General features: G+C 38.7%; 1 protein-coding gene across 1 annotated transcript in view; it reads right to left on the bottom strand.

Annotated features, from left to right (window-relative positions):
• Nucleotides 1-18,926, bottom strand: part of MAGI2 (membrane associated guanylate kinase, WW and PDZ domain containing 2) — a 1,320,860-nt gene that overhangs the window by 176,557 nt on the left and 1,125,377 nt on the right. The window contains exons 11-12 of the mRNA XM_047751755.1: nucleotides 11,561-11,592; nucleotides 4,170-4,359 (exon numbers count right to left, since the gene is read on the bottom strand). Coding sequence (XP_047607711.1) covers nucleotides 4,170-4,359; nucleotides 11,561-11,592 — 222 coding nt within the window. The remainder of the gene's footprint in view (nucleotides 1-4,169; nucleotides 4,360-11,560; nucleotides 11,593-18,926) is intronic.

Genomic DNA, 18,926 nt, shown 5'->3' with positions numbered 1-18,926 from the left:
GCAAAGAAAGTTAAACTCCTTTCATGAAATTTATGGGAAATGGACAGAGCAGAAGTAAAAATAGCATTGCTTATCTCATTACACAAAGGTGGATATTTTTCTTTGCTTTCAATTTTGAAAACTCCAGGTAATGGAAACAGCAAGAAGTCAATTATCAACAGAGACCATTACACAAAGAAAAGTGAGGTTTATCTAAAAGTCTTGGGTAGAGATGAGGGTGGGCAGATGTTTGCTATTTTCTGGAAATTGCTGGTAATGATATAGGGTCAATGCTTGAATAACTAACATGAAAACCCAGAAACCCTACTGGTTGAAATTTCTTTGGAGACTTTTTAGGCATGGTTCTTCTATTATGTATAAGCTTTGAGCTTAGTTGGAATGAAGTTAGCTGGAAAAAATTTTCTTTTTGCATGGAGTTCTCCAATAAGAATTAATGGGATTTTTGATAATTAAAAGATATTTAACGCAGGAGAGTCTCCTGATTAAACTTTAACTTTGCACAAAGGACAAGAAAATATAGGTCTAATTGTATTTAAACTACCATCTATATTTACTGCACAATTTTGCATGTTAAAATACTGATACTATGTACTTTAGTGTGTAATGCAGTCTCATTCAGGAATTGTTTCTGTCCCCATTTTAACTGTAAGCATCATGTCGGAGACTATTTCTCATAATTTTTCTCCTGTGGCGTGTCCAGCAGAGTTCTAGACACATACTGTGTTTAATACATTCTTGTTGATTAATGCGGAGCCTGGAGTTGCCACCTCTAGGCATTCTGTCTGATGCTCTGAAATCAGAGGCACTGCCTTGCCTGCTGGGTGGAAGAATCTTCTTTCGCTCTCAGTCCCATTTCATCCTAAGGAGACCTTATGAAGACAGGAGATGTTACTAGCTTTCCTCTCATAGGCATGTACCTGCCGTATTCTGTGTCTTGTGGCTGTAGTATCCTACGGTTGTCTTTGTTTGTTTAAAATCACAGCATTTTTTTTTTTCTCCAGGAATAACATCTTTTAAATCTTTATTAAGACGTCCTGTGCATGCACATTCAAATGTCAGCATAATCTAATTATGAGCCAAATGAGGCGGAGCACCATTTACATCATTTGATAAATTTCCATCATTTGCAGGGGACTGGTAATTTGAATTCAAATGCTTTGTGACAGCCTGGATATAACAAACATTTTATACCTCTGTACAGCAAAAGCCTGTGGATGGAAGTACATCCTTTTATTTGGTTATTGCAACTAAGTTTTGAATGTGAATGCAAAAAATCTGTTCAGTGTTAGACTGAACTGTAAAGGAGGATACCATGAGATCATTATAGGTCAGGGAAAATGTCAAAGGACCTGGGTTAGGCAGCTGTGGTTAAGATTCCTTTCCACACTTTCTCTGATCTCACCAATATTTCCTCTAGGAAAAAGTTCGGGGACAAAGGATAAAAAGAGCCAAACCTAAACGCTGGGCATGTGATTCAAAGGAATAAGAATAGAGTGGCTCACCGTCAAAATTGCAAATATGGGTTTTTCTGTTTGGATGCATATATTTCACAATCATTAACAAAACACACCTCATATTTGAGAATGTTGAGAAACAGACTGTGCTTTCCCTGATTCATTTCAAAACATTTTTTGGTATTGTTCTAAATCTTTAAATGAGAGGATGAGACTTTTGCATCCTTGGAAACAGGAAGTTTGATGGTAAAGGTCTGTTGTGTTCTACTGAGACCCTCAAGCATGAAACTGAGAAAAGCAGAGTGAACCCATCAGCTATCCAGAGACTAGAGAAAGTGGTGCCTTGCTTTTTTGGTTTCCTTAATCTTCAGGGCAGAGCTTTTCTTACCTTGACCTGATTTCTGTGTTTCATTCACACTCCATTTAGTGTTATAAAATAACAGGATAGAAGGAGAAGGATGGGAAAGAAAATGAGCTTGGCTTCTTTTGGCTCCTAAGAGTGTGACCCTGAAAACAGTACTGTGACCTTAGAAACATTAGAGCGAGCTGCAAAACAAGAAGGGGGGGGGGTGCATGATGAGAGAGGCAGAAGTCATAGCAGGTGTGGGGCTCTAATAGGGGCACAGGGGGGTGGGGTGGGGAGTCAGGATGTTGTTGGAGTGACTGTGGATGCAAAGGGGGTACAGAACTCCCAGAGGAGGACTGAAAAAGAAAGTCATGGGAAGTTAAGACAGATCAGTTTGCTTGGTTTGTTCCAGGTGACGAGCGGAGAGGTAATGAACAGAAACAGCATTGCGGGGGCTGGATAAAGAAATCAGAATTTGTTCAGGGTCAAAGAGAAGGTCATACACAATTGCTGCTCAGAAACTGAGGGCACAACAGCATCAGACACCACAAAGAGAAGACTGAATAAATACCAACATGACCTTTGTCCTGAATAATACAGCCCTGCATTGGCCAGGAAGCTGCAAAAAGGATGGGAGCAAATGACTAACGCAGGGACAAAAACAGGAGGAAGCATCTCTTGATGATCCCTACAGGTAACCACAAAATTCAACAAGCCAAGGACGGGAGGATGATACAAGAATCCTACACTATTTTTCCACCTTCTGAGTTAGAACATTCTGATATCCTGATCTCTACTTGTTTACAGTTATTCTTATTTCCCAGTTAAATTTGGGAGAGCAGGGCATGTCACTCATCTTTGGTAATATCTTTATCTCCTCATAGTACTGAGAGTCAAGCGGGTGCTCAGCAAATACTTGGTTATTGAAGCAGAAGAGGTAATAGAACTGTGCTGAAATTTTTTCAATTTTATTTTTCAGTATAAATGAGCATCAATACCCTGAATTCCTATCCTGCATCATACAGTGAAAAATGCCTACTTTGTTGTTATTCTATCACAGCAAAGATATTCTACCTCTTCAGCCCTTTAAGGACATTTCAGTTCAGCCAGAAGAAGAAAAATGAAATACAGTAGCCCTGACATAGCCGATTATTTTAAAGAAAGAGGCAGGGGTAGGGGGTGGGTGGGAGGTTCATTTTGATGAAAATGATTTCTCAATGGCCTGCTGCCCTAACGAGTTTATCAACAAAATTACTTTTACAGAGAGTTGTAGAGGATGGGGAAAAGGTATTATGTCTACTTTCCCCCTTACCAGCTGGGTGCATAATTCTCAGCCCCTGAGCTCATCAAAGAGTAAGCAGATTTGAGATCCTCTGAGATCAGACACAATTTAAAACTTGCTATTCATGCTTCAGATGATAAAGTTGGAAAGAAGACACTAGCAGAATATCAAAACAAAGGAAATCAGTAGACCGTAAATGGGAGCGCCAGGGACCAAACCCTTCTCAGTAGGCTAGTTTTCTTGATACATTACTCAAGTTCATATTATACTGTATATTCCCCTCATAGATTATACATTCATGCCATTCAGATTCTTGTCCTCTAACATTCAGGAGAGATGACCTATTAGATGGTAGAAAGAGGCACAATGAAGGTATCTTCAATATTAAAAGCCTTTGTTTTCTAATATTCATAAAGTGCAGTGAAATAATTTTAGAAGACCGTCAGTAAGGGTGACAAGTGCATACACAATATTTTATCTTATGACTCAACTGTCAAATGGGTCCCAGTGCATTAAATGAGAAGCAGAAGTTTCTGGTAGAAATGATTGGCATCTGCTCAGTGCTGCTTTCAGAACCCATCATTTTCACCATTATGAGTTGGAAAGACATAGCTAACATTTTACTCACATTCCTAAAATCTTCAATGACTACATTCACGACTCTAAGAAAATCTAAGCTTTAGACTCAAGAGCAGACTAAATGCAAAATCCCAACCATTTATTTTTCTTATTTGGTGGCTTAAACAAAAATAGCAACCTCCTCCCTCACTCCCTACCTCTTGCCCCCAGATGGATTCCTGATTTTCCTCAGGGGCTTAGGGGGAAAGCAGGAAGTAAAATTTAAAGTCCAAAGATATAAGCTGTTTTGGAGTCAACAGACTTTCTTTCTTTCTTTCTTTCCTTCTTTCTTTCCTTCCTTCCTTCCCTCCCTCCTAAAGAAAAGTTTAGATCAGATGGCTTTACTTTTGAGATACTTTTTGAACCTCAGAATGTAAAATCACACCAGATCATTTCAGCCTCTGTACATCTCCGGGCAGTGCTTCAGCTATTACTAAGTGCACCCTTGTTTTATGTGGCTTTCACTTACGCCTACTTTCATAAATGGCTCTAGATTTCTCGTAGAGCTCATATGGGTCAGGCTTCCTTGGGTCAAAGGCCTCTGTTGAGTCAGGGAAGGAACTCCTGTGAAGGGCAGGTGGGAAGGGCAGGTTCTGTGGTATGGCCGGAGCAGATAAACTCGTTTGAGGGCTGCCTTGGTTCTCCCATCGATCCATTATCTGGAAAACAAAAGAGAACAGAGAAAAATGACTGACAATGAACTGTGTCTTACTGTTTCCCTTGTCATACACCACAGCCCTCACCTTAAAGATCAACTTTCTTGCCCTGCAGACTTTTCTTTCACAAAACACTCAAAACTTTGGTATATGTGCCTTGAGGGAAAAGATTCTATTTCTATATAATAAAGCACCATCGTTGGTTAAAAATATGTGTGACTTCTGAATGCAAATTTTCATAAACTTGTCGCCTACTAGCTAGTGATTTTTAGCAAATCGCTTAAGCTCTGAGTCTGTTTTTTCCCTATAAAATAGAGATAATATGTACCTCAAAAAATTTATGTGTAAGTCCTTATAACCATATGGCATTATTCCTTTTTTAAGACGACCTCAATTCAATACATCTTTATTAAAGAAGATAAATCAGCTGCATGTATCCATTTGATACCTATGCATATCAAAAACACTTCCTATTCTTAAACCTCTAAGTACTTTCCTCACAGTTTATAAGTAATTACACAACCCTTGGGTACTTTTGAATTGTTCAAGTCTTCTATGAAGCTTCGTTTACTGCTGATCTGGTGGTTTCTTCTCCACAATGCTGCTGCCACTGCTGCTACCATTGTGATTTATTAATGATCTGTGGAATACTTCCAGTTCACCATGATCTTTCATACGTATTATCTTCTTTGATCCTCACCGTAGCCCCATGAGGTAAAGCAGGAACTCATCTTCTTTCACCAAGGAGAGAGCTGGGTTCACTGAGATCACCTGTTTGCACAGCTAACTTCAACAATCAATGAGGTGTTCATCCAAACTCAGCTTCTGCTCCTCTACTTTGACTAAACCTGCTGTGTATAGAATGAGACGAGGGTACCCTCTGATCTACAGTTCTGCATTGGCTGAGCTTGTCTTCAGGATAAAGACCACTCTCTACAGAGGAGGATGGTGGCTCCTCACTGCCCAGGTTCTGCTCCTCTTTTTCACATTGGCTGATGGCCTCTCTCTCATTCCCTAGGATCCACTCCATCAGGTTCACTTCAGCCTCTGAGCCATTGCATATTTCTTTCTCTTTCTACCTACAAAGTTTACCCATTTTCCATTCTTTTGTCTCCCTTCTGCATTTTACCCGGCTACTAGGTTCAGATGAGACATCTCCAGAAGACTTTCACTGACTATTCCTGACCTGGTTATCTGGTTACTTGTGTCTTCTAGTTCTCTCACAATGCCCTCTACCTACCCCTCGCACCCGACTGTCACTGCAAGTCTACCTTTGTTTCTGCAAAAAGATTATGCTGGGGAAAGAAACTGCAGGGGCTGCAGTCTCTCTCACTGTTGTATTACCAACCCATAGCAAGCGCCCAGAGAATGCTAATTGAGTGAATGAATGAAATCATCAGTAAAATATGGTCACTTGTTCTTTCTTTAAAACCAGCTTTGGGGAGGTCCTGTCATGGCTCAGTGGAAACAAATCTGACTAAGCATCCATGAGGACATAGGTTCAATCCCTGGCCTTGCTCAGTGGGTTAAGGATCCAACGTTGCCATGAGCTGTGGTGTAGGTCACAGATGGCTTGGATTGGGCATTGCTGTGGATGTGACATAGGCCAGTGGCTATAGCTCTGATTTGACCCCTAACCTGGGAACATCCATAGGCTGTGGATGTGCCCCTGAAAAGATAAAAAATAAATAAACAAAATATAATAAAACCAGGAATGAGATCCTGCTGGGTAGCACTGGGAACTATGTCTGGTCACTTATGATGGAGCATGATAATGTGAGAAAAAAGAATGTATACATGTATGTGTAACTGGGTCACCATGTTGTACAGTAGAAAATTGACAGAACACTGTAAAACAGCTATAATGGAAAAAAATCATCATAAAAAATCAATAAAAAATAAAATAAAACCAGCTTTGATAATACACTATTTTGAGCTTGGCCAGATTATAGCCTTCTAGTCCCTAATGCACAGTCCTGCTTTTGCTTTCCTGATGGCTATATTTTCATCACGGCTCCAATGCTAGCCCTCACCTATCAATGATAAATATTTTAAAGCTGGATGGGATGGGAGGTAGTGTGCCCTTGTTTAACACAAAGGTCCCTATGACCTGCTTACCTACCTGGGACTGTGGCAGGAGTTGGGTAATCTACCAAACTGGGAAAGAGGTGGATCACTGACCCTTCTCTCAGTAAGACTGGTGCTATGATCTGAATGTTTGTGTTCCCTCAAAATTCACATACTGATATTCTTTTTTTTTTGTCTTTTTTTGGCCATTTCTTGGGCCGCTCCTGCGGCATATGGAGGTTCCCAGGCTAGGGGTCCAATCAGAGCTGTAGCCGCCGGCCTATGCCAGAGCCACAGCAACGTGGGATCCGAGCCTCGTCTGCAACCTACACCACAGCTCACGGCAACGCCGGATCATTAACCCACCGAGCAAGGTCAGGGATCAAACCCGCAACCTCATGGTTCCTAGTGGGATTCGTTAACCACTGTGCCATGACTGGAACTCCACATACTGATATTCTAATAGCCAAGGCAATATTACTAGGAGATGGGGCTTTGGGGAGATACTTAGGTCATGAGGCTGGAGCCCACATGAATGAGATGAGTGTCCTTATAAGGGAGACCCCTGAGAATTCCATAGTCCCTTCTGGCAGATGGGGTTACAGCAAAATGATGGGCATCTAGGAGATGTGTTCTCACCAGACACTGAATCTTCCAGTGCCTTGATCTTGGACTTCCAGCTTCCAGAACTATGAGAAATAAATTTCTTTTGTTCAGAATCCACCAGTCTATGATATTTTATTATAGCTAATTAAGGAAATTAAGGCAACCAGTTTCATTTTAATTTGTTTTATATATGGACCACTGACTAAAATTTTGTTTGAACAAAGGTTCTATAATTAACAACGATAGAAAACCCCTACTTGAGTTCAATTCCCTAATATTAAGCATAATCTCTAGGAGTGCAGAGAGATCCAGTAGCTGTCAGCAGTACACTGTGATCAGAACCGATCTGATCACAGTGTTTTTTTTTTTTTTTACAAAATAATACACTGAGAGGAATAATTGATAAATTTGCTTAGAGTTCTGGCTAATTTTCTGCTCAGTGGCCCTTTTGATCCCATTTAGTAAAAAAATCTTTAAATATGCATGTCATAATTCATCTGATAGCAAAATTTTTCTAGGAAGTCACTGTGGGTTCCTTTGGTCATCCATTCTCTCTGACCGCTGTGACAGAAAGGCTTACATTATGGTTAAAGGCATATTCTTTTTTATTTTTTACTTTAACTGACTTTAGGCACCATGTGGATACATTCTGGCTGTGACTTTCTCCCTCCTGTTTCCAAACATAAGATAACTAAATTCAAAGAAGTCAATAAATTAGAAATATGGTCTAAATCGCTGTGGTATCCCACTTGTCATCATAGGGCTTCACAAATGTCTATTTCTTTCTCCCTTCTTCTACGAAGGGTTATCTGATTCTCATAGGTCTTGCTGGTATATGTGTTGTTCGTGTACAAGCATTGGGGCAAATATGCTTCAAGTGAAACAGGAGCTTTCTTGAAAAAACATTCTTAAACTACAGAATAAATAATGCTTTGGGCACTACCTGGGATAGTTTCTGGGACAGACCAGACTGACACATTCTACCGTTTCTATAACACAGACATGGAGGAATGAGTAAGTCCAGTTCAGGCTTAGTAAAACATTCTCAACGTCTTGCTATGATATTCATCAACCCTCGAGTCTGTCAGAGTTTTGTAAGGCTGCAGAGCAGAAAATCCCCATGGTGCCCATGAAATTACTGGAGAAGCAGACTCATACTCCAGTATGAGTATTTGTTGTTCCAACCCAAGAGACCATGAAGCAATCCCTCCATCCTGGCATCTGGGGTTAACCCCTGCCCACTGTGGCTGGTGGGCTGCTCCAACAGCACATTCTGAAGGGTGCCCTCTGTTGACTTTTTCCTATGTTCATAGGTAACTTGGTCTCTGCACTTTTGCTTTCCATGGGCAACTTGTGCTTACTCTTTCCTCTCAATCTCCATGAACCACCTAGATTCTGATCCCATCTCTCCACCTAATGTCTTCCTTGTCTTGACCTCCAGAGGTGTGTTACCTGCCAGGTGTTACAAAGCTTCTGGTTGGGTCTTGTCCAGTCCCCGTGGTATCCCTACCTAGGTCAATATTTATAGATATCTCACGAGAGTAAGGAAAAATAAAAATAAAATGGTTTTCTGTATCTGGCAGAGGCCTTGTATCTCTGTTGGCCTTGGTGAATGAATGAATGCCTAAATGTATGAGAGGACAGTCACTGAAATATCAGTGGACAGAGTGGACATTTAGCCCACAATGGGGTATCAAAGAGTAAAAGACAAAACCAAGTGGTGGTGTGATTAAATTTTTTTCAACCCCACCTTCTGATTCCAGGTAGCATACTGGGAACAGAGGACTTGTGAACAAGGCAAGCTGTCCTCTCCATGCAGAAGCCGAGGTCTAAACATACCTTCTCACTATTGTAGGGCAGGACTGGGAGATAGAGGCATTTAGCTTGATTCAATACTTGAAGAATGAATTTGGCTTCCTTCCAGAAAGAGGGAATGAGAACTCACTTCAATGACTGTATTACTAGTTAAATGGAAGTGACTATCCGGATGTGGATTAGTTTAAGATATGGATCAGCAAGACAGAAGAGGGTCCAGAAGTGACACAGGACCGGGAGGAGGAGAGATCTCACTCAGGACAACACTTCCTTCCCCTGACGAGAGATGTCATCAAGCCTTCAGAGGAGAGGGTGTATCAATCCAAAGACTGGAGGTAGATATTTGTGTATTTATTTAAGAGAACAGTTTTGCAAACTATGTTCATTTCATAGAGTGATTAATTTACTGAAGGTTTATGCATAGAGCGTCTGCTTTCTAGGATGACAACAGTTAATTTCTTTTGAGGAGGCAGAGCCTCTGTTTTTAAGCACCTTACATGGATTAACTCACCGATTCTTCACAGTAACCATATGAGGGGAATATTATCCCCATTTTATAGAAGAACATGAACTACCAAAAGCTTAAGCAGCTAGTGAAAGGTGACATAGCTACTTAAGAAGAAGAAACACAATTTCAAGACAGGCAGTATGCCTGTGCCCTAAACCATTATCCCACAGGGTCTGTGTCATTAAAGGCCCTCGTCTGGAGAGTTTCTGGTAGATACACAGAGGATGTTAAATTGTCGGTCCTCTATCTTCACTTAGCCTAGGACCTGGAAGTCCAAGCCTCAGCTTTCATAGGGATGCATGGGTTGAGGATTAATTGTAAATTGAGTTCTATAAAACCTTTTTTGGAATTATTGAGTATGGATGTAATTACTGTAATGATAGCAAGTGCTGTAATTATGCCAAATGGCATCATTTTTGTAAATGTGGTGCATATGAGGAAATCACTAGATTGCATAATTGTCGCACCATGATGAGGTTGCAAGATTCCTAGTTAAATTAGATAAAGATGTGCATAACCACAAAGCACAGATTTAACTTTGGTGGTGAAAGGAAGGAATTACTTATATTTTGGTCAAGATGAAACAAATTTCATTTTAAAACATTTAAAAATACCTCTTTTCAATATCACATGCATTGCTAAGTGGTTTAACCAGGCCCAAGTAGGACCAGTTTTCCCATTCGATATTCTCTGTGGCCCTGATGAGCTGAATTCTAAATGAGGAAACTCTTGAAGAGAATGTTCTGACAGCATTAGCCCCTCATCACCAGCTCTTGGTTTCCTCATCTCTCTGTGAGAGATGCCTGGAGGTCAGGCCTATTCCAGGGCTCAAAAATATTTTATTTTCATATGCCTTCAAACAATTTTAAAGCCATGTTATTTAATCAAGCCAGTTATTGCACCTGAAAAGTAGGCAAAATTATATTATCTCCATTTCTAAAATGAGAAAATCAAGCAGTTAAATGGTCCCTTAGTAAAGGAGAAAGAAGCATAAAATTAACCCAAGAATTCCCTACCCATTGGCCATACTAGGGACCACTTTTGCCTGAGCTGTTTACTGGGAGAGGAGAGAAAAAAAAGTAGGTGGAAGATGTGATTCCCTGAGGTTTTTTGGGTTTTTGTTATTACTTGAATCACCTTGCCACAGTTCTCTTTCAGTTGTGGGTTTGAGCCATTCCAGTTCGGGTCGACTATTCTAATAGCACAAAATGGGATCCCAGAAAACCAGCCCCACCTCTTGGGACTTGGACACTTACTCATTTCCATCTAATGGCAAGTAAAAATAATCTCTATATGGGAAGGCATCTTGGCTAAACTGGCCTCACAAAAAGAGGCAACCACCACCCTCTTTCACGGACGTCAAAATTTCAGGACTGGAATTCTCATTGTGGCTCAGTGGAAATGAATCTGACTAGCCTCCATGAGGACACAGGTTCAATCCCTGGTCTTGCTCAGTGGGTTAAGGATCTGGCATTGCCACGAGCTGTGGTGTAGGTTGCAGACTCAGATCGTGCATTACTGTGGCTGTGGCGTAGGCCAGCAGCTATAGCTCCTATTCGACCCCTAGCCTGGGAACCTCCATGTGCCATGGATGCAGCCCTAAAAAGGCAAAAAAAAAAAAAAAAAAAAAAAAAATTTCAGGACTACGTCCTTTAAAGCAGGCTCAGAGAGACTTGGTGGCAGAGATGATCATGGTTTCAGAAGATTCAGAAGCAGCACTTTGAGTGATTGTCAGGTTTGGTGGAAAAAAATTACATATATATTTATATATTTCACACACACTTAGTTCTGCATACATTAAAATGAAAACATAAATATATACAAATATACATACAGCTAAATTTCTTGTGGACCAAAATTTAATTTGCAGGTTAAGACCTCCGGGCCTATAATTTGTATCATTTAAAAAAATTCACTGTGATAAAAACTGTAGTATTTCTGACAGGGAGAAAAAACCCAAGATTTTTAAGAGCATTTTCAGCACACTGTACTGAATAGGGTTAATGTTCAGCTTGTAAGAATATTAAAAAACAGAGTTGTCCTTATAGGAAAGTAAGACAAATTATTCTTACACAGAGGATTTTTTCTTTCGACATCACAGAATCTCAGAGGGGAAAGAGAGTTTGAGGTCACTGAATTCAACTGGTATTTAACGAAATTGTAATAATAATTAGCAATAAAGAAAAAAGCAGGATAATTCCAACTTACAGGCTTTGGAGTTTTCCATGGAGAAAAGAAACCTGTAATAAAGAAAACAATATTTGAATTTTGAAAATATACCCCACTACCACTTACAGGTGGCATGATATTAAGATAATTGCAAGTCACTTTAAATTAGTCAACAGCAAACAACAACAACAACAAATCCTGCCTGGCTATACAGTTGTTTTCAAGGAACCCAAATAATTTTATTGAAATCATATTAATGATTCTAAGACTATTTCTGTATCTGGCAACTGAGGATTCTGAAGCCCAAAGATGGTGAGTACTGTATGGCAAGCAGTCAGCGACCTTATAAGATCTAAGACGTGTCATCCTTAAGGATTTCTGTGGCACAGCTGGAGGCGGGGTGGGGGTCGGGAGAGGAAGAGAGAAGATATATAGAAATCTACACTTAAAAAAAATTATTTTATGGCCACATGGAATCTGAGCCATAGCTGTGGCAATGCTGGGTTCCTTTAACCTACTGCTCGGGGCTGGGGATTGAACCAGCAGTGATCTGAGCCAGCAGTCAGATTCTTGATTCACTGCGCCACAATGAGTTAACTCTAGAAACAGCAAAAATTCTAGAAAGTTAGATTTTTAAAGGTTAATCCTTTGCTTATTGTAAGAAATAATTCTGCTTTATGTGGTTAAAATCAATCAGCAAGCTTCCATTAATCCTAATTTTAAAAATAATGTATATTCACATATCATGAATTAGATTCTGTTATAATATTTTATGGGCGTGTTGTCCCACTGAGATCTTCTCTAGAGCAGATATCTATTTTATTACCTCACTACCCAGATTTAACACAATGATTTTCATCAAGAAGCAACTCAGGATGTTTGTTAATTCAATGAATCATGTATCATCAAAGCCAGGCTTTTTTCAACTCATTGAACTCTTTCAATTATCACAATTTGTGTGACAATTGCACTGACTCTATTGTGTTCCAAGTGACCTTTAATATAATTAAAAGCAAAGGGCATATTAATTCCCTTTTCTTTTTTCCTTTATTATTATTATTTCCTAATATTATTATTATTAGGGTCAGTATCATATAGTATCAGTATTTTTCACAAGCTAAAGCACCATCTAGCATACACTACAAAATTACTTTCATTTCATATCATAACTTCCCTCTTTCAATAATTTCACCATATTAATGTGAGGTGGTGTCTGATAAAATGCCTAATAAAAAGTGGAATATTGAAAACATGTCATATAATGTTTATAACCTCTAAAACTGGGACTTGTATAAAATGGGAATCATTGAAAACCATAACCCATTTATAGGAAATATCTACACAAATCTGGACACACAATTATATAGATGAGGAAGCAATCCCCAGTCCAGATATGATGTAAATACTAATCACACCTAACACATCGTTGTGAAGAGCTGATGTTGCATTTTATGAAAAGAGTACAAGTATATAATCCATCATGCTCCTCAGCTTTCCTTGGAACACAGTTAAAATTAATGCTTAGGTATAACAACTACATCACCTAAGGAGATGGATAGAATTAGCTCACTTTCTTGCACACTCTATGTATGTTCTTAAATTTCTTTCCAACTGATAAAAAAAAAATCCTGTTCAATGTATGGCTTGATTATAATTTAATTACAGGGACTTAATCACATCCTTTTTGGTAATAGCTGAGAGTAAAATTACAGATAAATAAATACATTTATCTCCTTGAATCATCCTGTGAAATGCTCATGAAAACAACTTGACCACTAGTTATAAATTGAAAAGCATTTGTGACCTATTGGCCAATTAGCCATTATTTTCAGTGAAGGATAAAAATTTATTTGCTGTTTTATGGAATTGCCAGTAACAGTTCTTTTGCGAAAAGATGTCATTTACACATTCTCACAATGTCAAAACATTCAATTATTTCCTCCACATTCTGTTGTCACCTTCTTCCTGCAGTGCAGGAATGGATTTTGAATATTTGCTGCTTTACATTTGTTAGGTGCTAGGGCTTTCTGAGATTTAGATGCAGATGTATTGAAAATGATTCCTCTTTATGGAGCTCTTATCTCCACATGAGGCTTATCTTAAAAGATGGTTATTCCTCCCATGGAAAATGTGTAATCATTGGACCTCTTAGCAGTTATGGTGCCAGAAGTAAAGTGGCATAAAAGGGACACTGGTCAAGAAGAGACAGAAGAGAGGGCTGTTTAATTTGACCACCTTTCATCACAGGCACTTGGGCGTCTGGTTCTTTTAAGGCTGTTTCATTCAATCTAACCTCAGACCATTGGCAAAACCCAGGACTTCACTGCTCCCATTATCGCAGTTTCTGAAATACATCTAATACTGAGTTGTGCGCAGGTGGCTTTGGTCTCTGAAGCAATTGTTGCCCCTTCTGAGTCATTTTCAAAAAGAAGCTGCTTGCTTGAGAGTAAATAATTTTAGGTAGGTAAGACGCAGTATCAGGACAGATTTCCTTAAAAATAACTTACGTGGCTCTTTGTGTTTCTTTGGCAAATTACCAACCATGATATAAACGTTTAAATTAAGATGGATAGAAAACATCTATTTTGGATATACCCAATTTGGCCTTATTAATCAATAAAGTCAAGTTTTCCATATGATTTATCTCCAGTGTTCTGCTCAAGCTCATTGGAAGAGTTGCATAAATACTATAATAGAGTGAGTCAAGTCATTTATAAACATATAATAACTCTTCATAGGGATGGCCCCTCTAAGAAATCTAGTCTATTACAAATAACATTTAAAAAAACACCCACAACAAAATAAAAACTTTGAAATCCTATTTGTGCAATTTCTTTTGCTGTAATCATTCTGGTCTGACACAAGAGCAAGCCTGGAGTGGTTTGTTGACACTATTACTTCTGGGTATTTCACCACCTACCCTCATTCACAGAAAAACAGGCACAGGAATATAGATAACTTCTTCTTAAGACTGTCTGAGCTGACAGTCCTTTTTACAAAACCAAGTTCATAGAAAAACTGCTTCTTGAGGTTAGTAGATGCAAACTATTACATTTAGAATAGATGAGCAGGGAGGTCCACTGTGTAGCACAGGGAACTAACTACATCCAGTCTCGTGATAGACCATAAGAAAGGGAATGTACATATATATATGACTGAGTCACTTTGCTGCACAACAGAAATTGGCACAACCCTGTAAATCAACTATCCTCTAATAAAACAAAACAAAACAATTTAAAAATAGTAAAGATTCCTTTTTGTTTTAGTTAATTTCTGGCCTTTATTTCCCCTACTTCTATAGAAAGTGGAATATTATAATTCTCTTGTGGAATTAAAATTTCTTTATAAGGACTTGACCTCTGTTTTCCATACTGATCATTTACTGAAGTGGGTTTGTGTGTGTGTGTACAAATGCAAACATTTATTTAATCCTGGCCCATTAGAAAACAAAAGTGAAAGACCTCCAGGTACAGTTATAAGCTACTGAAGCATGGGTAGGGATATTTTTAAAAGGGACTAAATAAGCAAATGAATGGAAAAATTTAGATGTACCTGATAAGGAAATTTTGATGCATTTAATATAAAGCACAAATTGAATTAGATCTCTAAAATCTGTCTTTAGAGCAAAAAATAAAACTAAAATACATTTTTAATCCCTCATGCAAGAGCACAATGAGATGGGCAGAGAAACAGAAACACAGTGCAAATAGCCCAGACAAGAAGGTTTGGGGGCTTAAAAATGAAAGAGGAGAGAAGACAACACCAACTTCATATTGAAATTTAAATTAAATTCTACATGTCAACTAAATGTAATTTTTAATACGTTATAGGACTATGGTTGCCAGATAAAATACAATATGTCCAGTTAAATTTGAATTTCAGATAAGCCATCATTTTTTTCAGTATGTCCTATAAAGTGACTGCATGAGACACATAGTACGTAGGACATGCTTATATTACAAGATTATTTGTTGTTTATCTGAAATTCATTTTAATTGGGAAGTCTGATTTTTTTTTTTTTTGGCTTTCTGTGTTTTCCAGGGCCACACCCGCAGCATATGGAGGTTCTTGGGCTAGGGATCTAATCAGAGCTGTGGCAGCCACAGCAATGCTAGATCCAAGCCCCGTCTCTGACCTACACCACAGCTCACGGCAACGCCAGATCCTTAACCCACTGAGAGAGGCCAGGGATGGAACCTGCAACCTCATGGTTCCTAGTCAGATTAGTTAACCACTGAACCATGATGGGAACTCCTGAATTTTTATTTGCTAAATCTGGACAACCCATATAGGAAACATTTTATATATGATCTGGGTAACCAGTTAAAAATAAAAACACAACAGTAGTGTCTACTACAGAGACTATCCATTCAATCAAGTAAAAACCCAGAAAATGTTTAATATATCATTTTCCTGCACTCCCTCCAATGTTACACTGCTAGGAATCTTGCTTAGGGAGAAGCCTGACAACATTGCATTTGCTAATATCACTGGACTGTGCTGGTTACCTGTTGATCAGTAACCCTGACTGAAGTCTTACCTCATGTGATACAGAATTCTGTGTGGCCAATGTTAGTGTCACAAAGGACCATTTTCAAGTTGTGTGATGTCTGGTTAGCATCACTGCCTTATCCCAAGAGGAAAGTTCCACAAAGTAGCTTTTTTCAGAACTAATTTCTCTTAACGCACGATTCACAAAATGAAAAAAATATCAATATATTTACCACAGCTCTGAAGGGAGAGTCCCTTTCTAGTGTGCATTTGTGAGTTGTTTAGTGAGAGGGTTTTTTAAATCATTATAATTGTTTCACAGTGCACATTGCTAGATGATAAACTTTCTTAAAATCATCTCAGTTCAAATAAGGGATTGAAATATGATGGAGAACAACTTAATCAGAGAATCCTCTTATGGTTTCTTTAATTTGGAATGACACCAAGGCAACTTTTTGGGATTTCCAGGAATTTTCCCAAATGGGACTAAATCTTTCAATATGCCTCAGTATGCCATCTGATATACTGAACTCCCATTGGCAAAATGTGAAATGGTTTCATCTTCAAACTAAGTACTTGATAACAACATATGACTCTGGCTTTGAAAACTATCATTAGTTTCATGTATTTTATAGAAATTCCATAGTTATTACAAATGACAGAGATGCAGGGAAAACACTTTCTATTTATCTTTTTCTTCAAGCAGCAGAAGAGAAGTAGGAATCGCTTTGAACTAAAGACCTGTTTCAACAAAGATGTCTGTGCTCTGGGTTATTAAAAGCTGTGTGTTCTGTTTTGCTAGAAAAATAAGGAGGACACAATAATGTGAATATACTTAACACTACTGAACTGTACACACAAATATGTTTATTATGGAAAATTTTATGCTAGGTGTATATTATCATAATTAAAAAAAAATGGAGTTCCCCCTGCTATGGTGCAAAGGGATGGGCAGTGTCTTGGAGGCACTGGGACGCAGGTTTGATCACCAGCCCCAGTGGCACAGTGGGTTAAGGATCTGGCATTGCCACAGCTGTGGTGTAGGTCGCAACTGTGACTCGCATCTGATCCCTGGCCTGGGAATTCCATATGCCACAGGACAGCCGAAAGAGAAAAATTTTTAAAAAACAGAAGGAAAATGAAGAAAGGGAGAACAAAAAGTACATGCAGATTGATGAATGTGAGGGAGAAAAAAGGAGAAAGCATAGAAAGAGAATTTTTTCCACAGTCCCTATGGCATCCTGCTGGAGGATAGGAAGCTCACCTGGATACCCACACTGGCCCTTCCACCTCTTAAGTTACCCATCCTTATAAAGGATTACAAGCAATAAAGGGGATTCAAGTTCCTACCAAATTCTGAAAATATTTCAGGAACAGTGAGAACCTCTTCCAATAGAGTGAATTGCTTTTCTTTTCTTTTCCTTTCTTTCTTTCTTTTTTTTTTTAAGTTCCCAAAGTGGGAAAAAAACCCCAGGGTTAAAAAAAAAAAATCAAAAACTCTAGTTAGAGCTAAATGAAAGGAAAAAAATACCACTAATAAAATTAATCTCTAATTTAAAGATCCTCCCATTTCCCCACAGCTTGGCCCATTTTCCATCAAAAATTCAGCCTTTGGTAAATGTAAGCCAGCAGGGTAATGAGCTAATTTCCATTAAATCGACTTCGCTGTTATTCACTATTCCCCCCGCCCCTGGTTTTGACTGATCATGTATTTCTTATTAAAATTCATTAAATGAGTTAAACTCCGCAGTTCCTTTAGATAATTTGTTTCAGCTATTACAAATCAGTAAAAGGCAATTTTTCTTAATGAAGCTGACCTAGGCTAAGAGGTGACCTTTCCATTAAGACACATGGCTGGTGGTACCCTAACCTCACATCACCATGCTTCAGCCAAGCAAAATATTCAATGTGCAAAAAAAAATTTCAAATTAGTTGCCATCTTTGGCCTAGACAATTTGTTTTTATGGGGGAAAGCTGAGGCTTTCTCTGCAAAGCTTTACAAATGATCCTTTCTGCATCTTTTAAATAAAAGTGTTTTTCTTATAAAGACTATAAAGCTCTTTTCAAATGACCATTTTCCCCCGGGGTTCATTCTTTATGGAGAGAGCAATCCTACCATTTCAAGTAATCCCAATGAGTATCTAGAAAGGATAAGCCTGCACATGTTGTCTTCTGATAAACTCAGTTACATAAAGGAAATGTTCAAAATAAAGCAAACCAGGTAGATAGTCTTGAATGGGAATAAAGGAACAGACTGGAAGAGGAAGAACTGGGTCAGGGAGGCTAAAACTCAGAGTGAGGTGAGGCTTGCAGAAAATACTAGCAACTACAAAGGGCGTTTTCTTTATGTTCTGAACAAAACCTAGGGCAATGAAGAGGGAAACGGCTGTGTGTGTGTGTGTGTGCGTGCGGGGGTGGGGGGGGGGCACTATAAACATTGGCAAAGGAAAGGAAATGTGGAAGGATGTCAGTCCAGCAATAGAAAATTCCAATTCTGAGAGTAATGTTTTTTATAACCATGAATGGATAGCATTAAGTTTCTGAGAAACCCATCGTGAAACATCTTTAAGCAACTTAAGACACATTAAATGTCTTAAATTTAATCATTAAATAAAACATTCATAAATTAAATCATTAAATTAAATCATTATGTCAACATTAAATATTTATTGAGTTGTTCTCACAAGCCCTACAGATTCAAAAGAGCAAAATGGAACCTCTGAACTTCCCTTCCACATCTTCTCTTGTGTGTTCCCTGTTTTGGAAAACATTGCATCTGCTGCTTTTCCAAGTTTTAAAGACAGGAACCTGAAAGTCATTCTTTTTTTTTTTTTTTTTTTTTGTCTTTCTGCCATTTCTTGGGCCGCTCCTGCGGCATATGGAGGTTCCCAGGCTAGGGGTCGAATCGGAGCTG

This window comes from Phacochoerus africanus, chromosome 11 (genome assembly GCF_016906955.1).
Source record: "Phacochoerus africanus isolate WHEZ1 chromosome 11, ROS_Pafr_v1, whole genome shotgun sequence".
Classification (NCBI taxonomy): domain Eukaryota; kingdom Metazoa; phylum Chordata; class Mammalia; order Artiodactyla; family Suidae; genus Phacochoerus; species Phacochoerus africanus.
The sequence above is the reverse complement of the archived record's forward strand: the minus strand, read 5'-3'. Positions and strand labels throughout refer to the sequence as shown.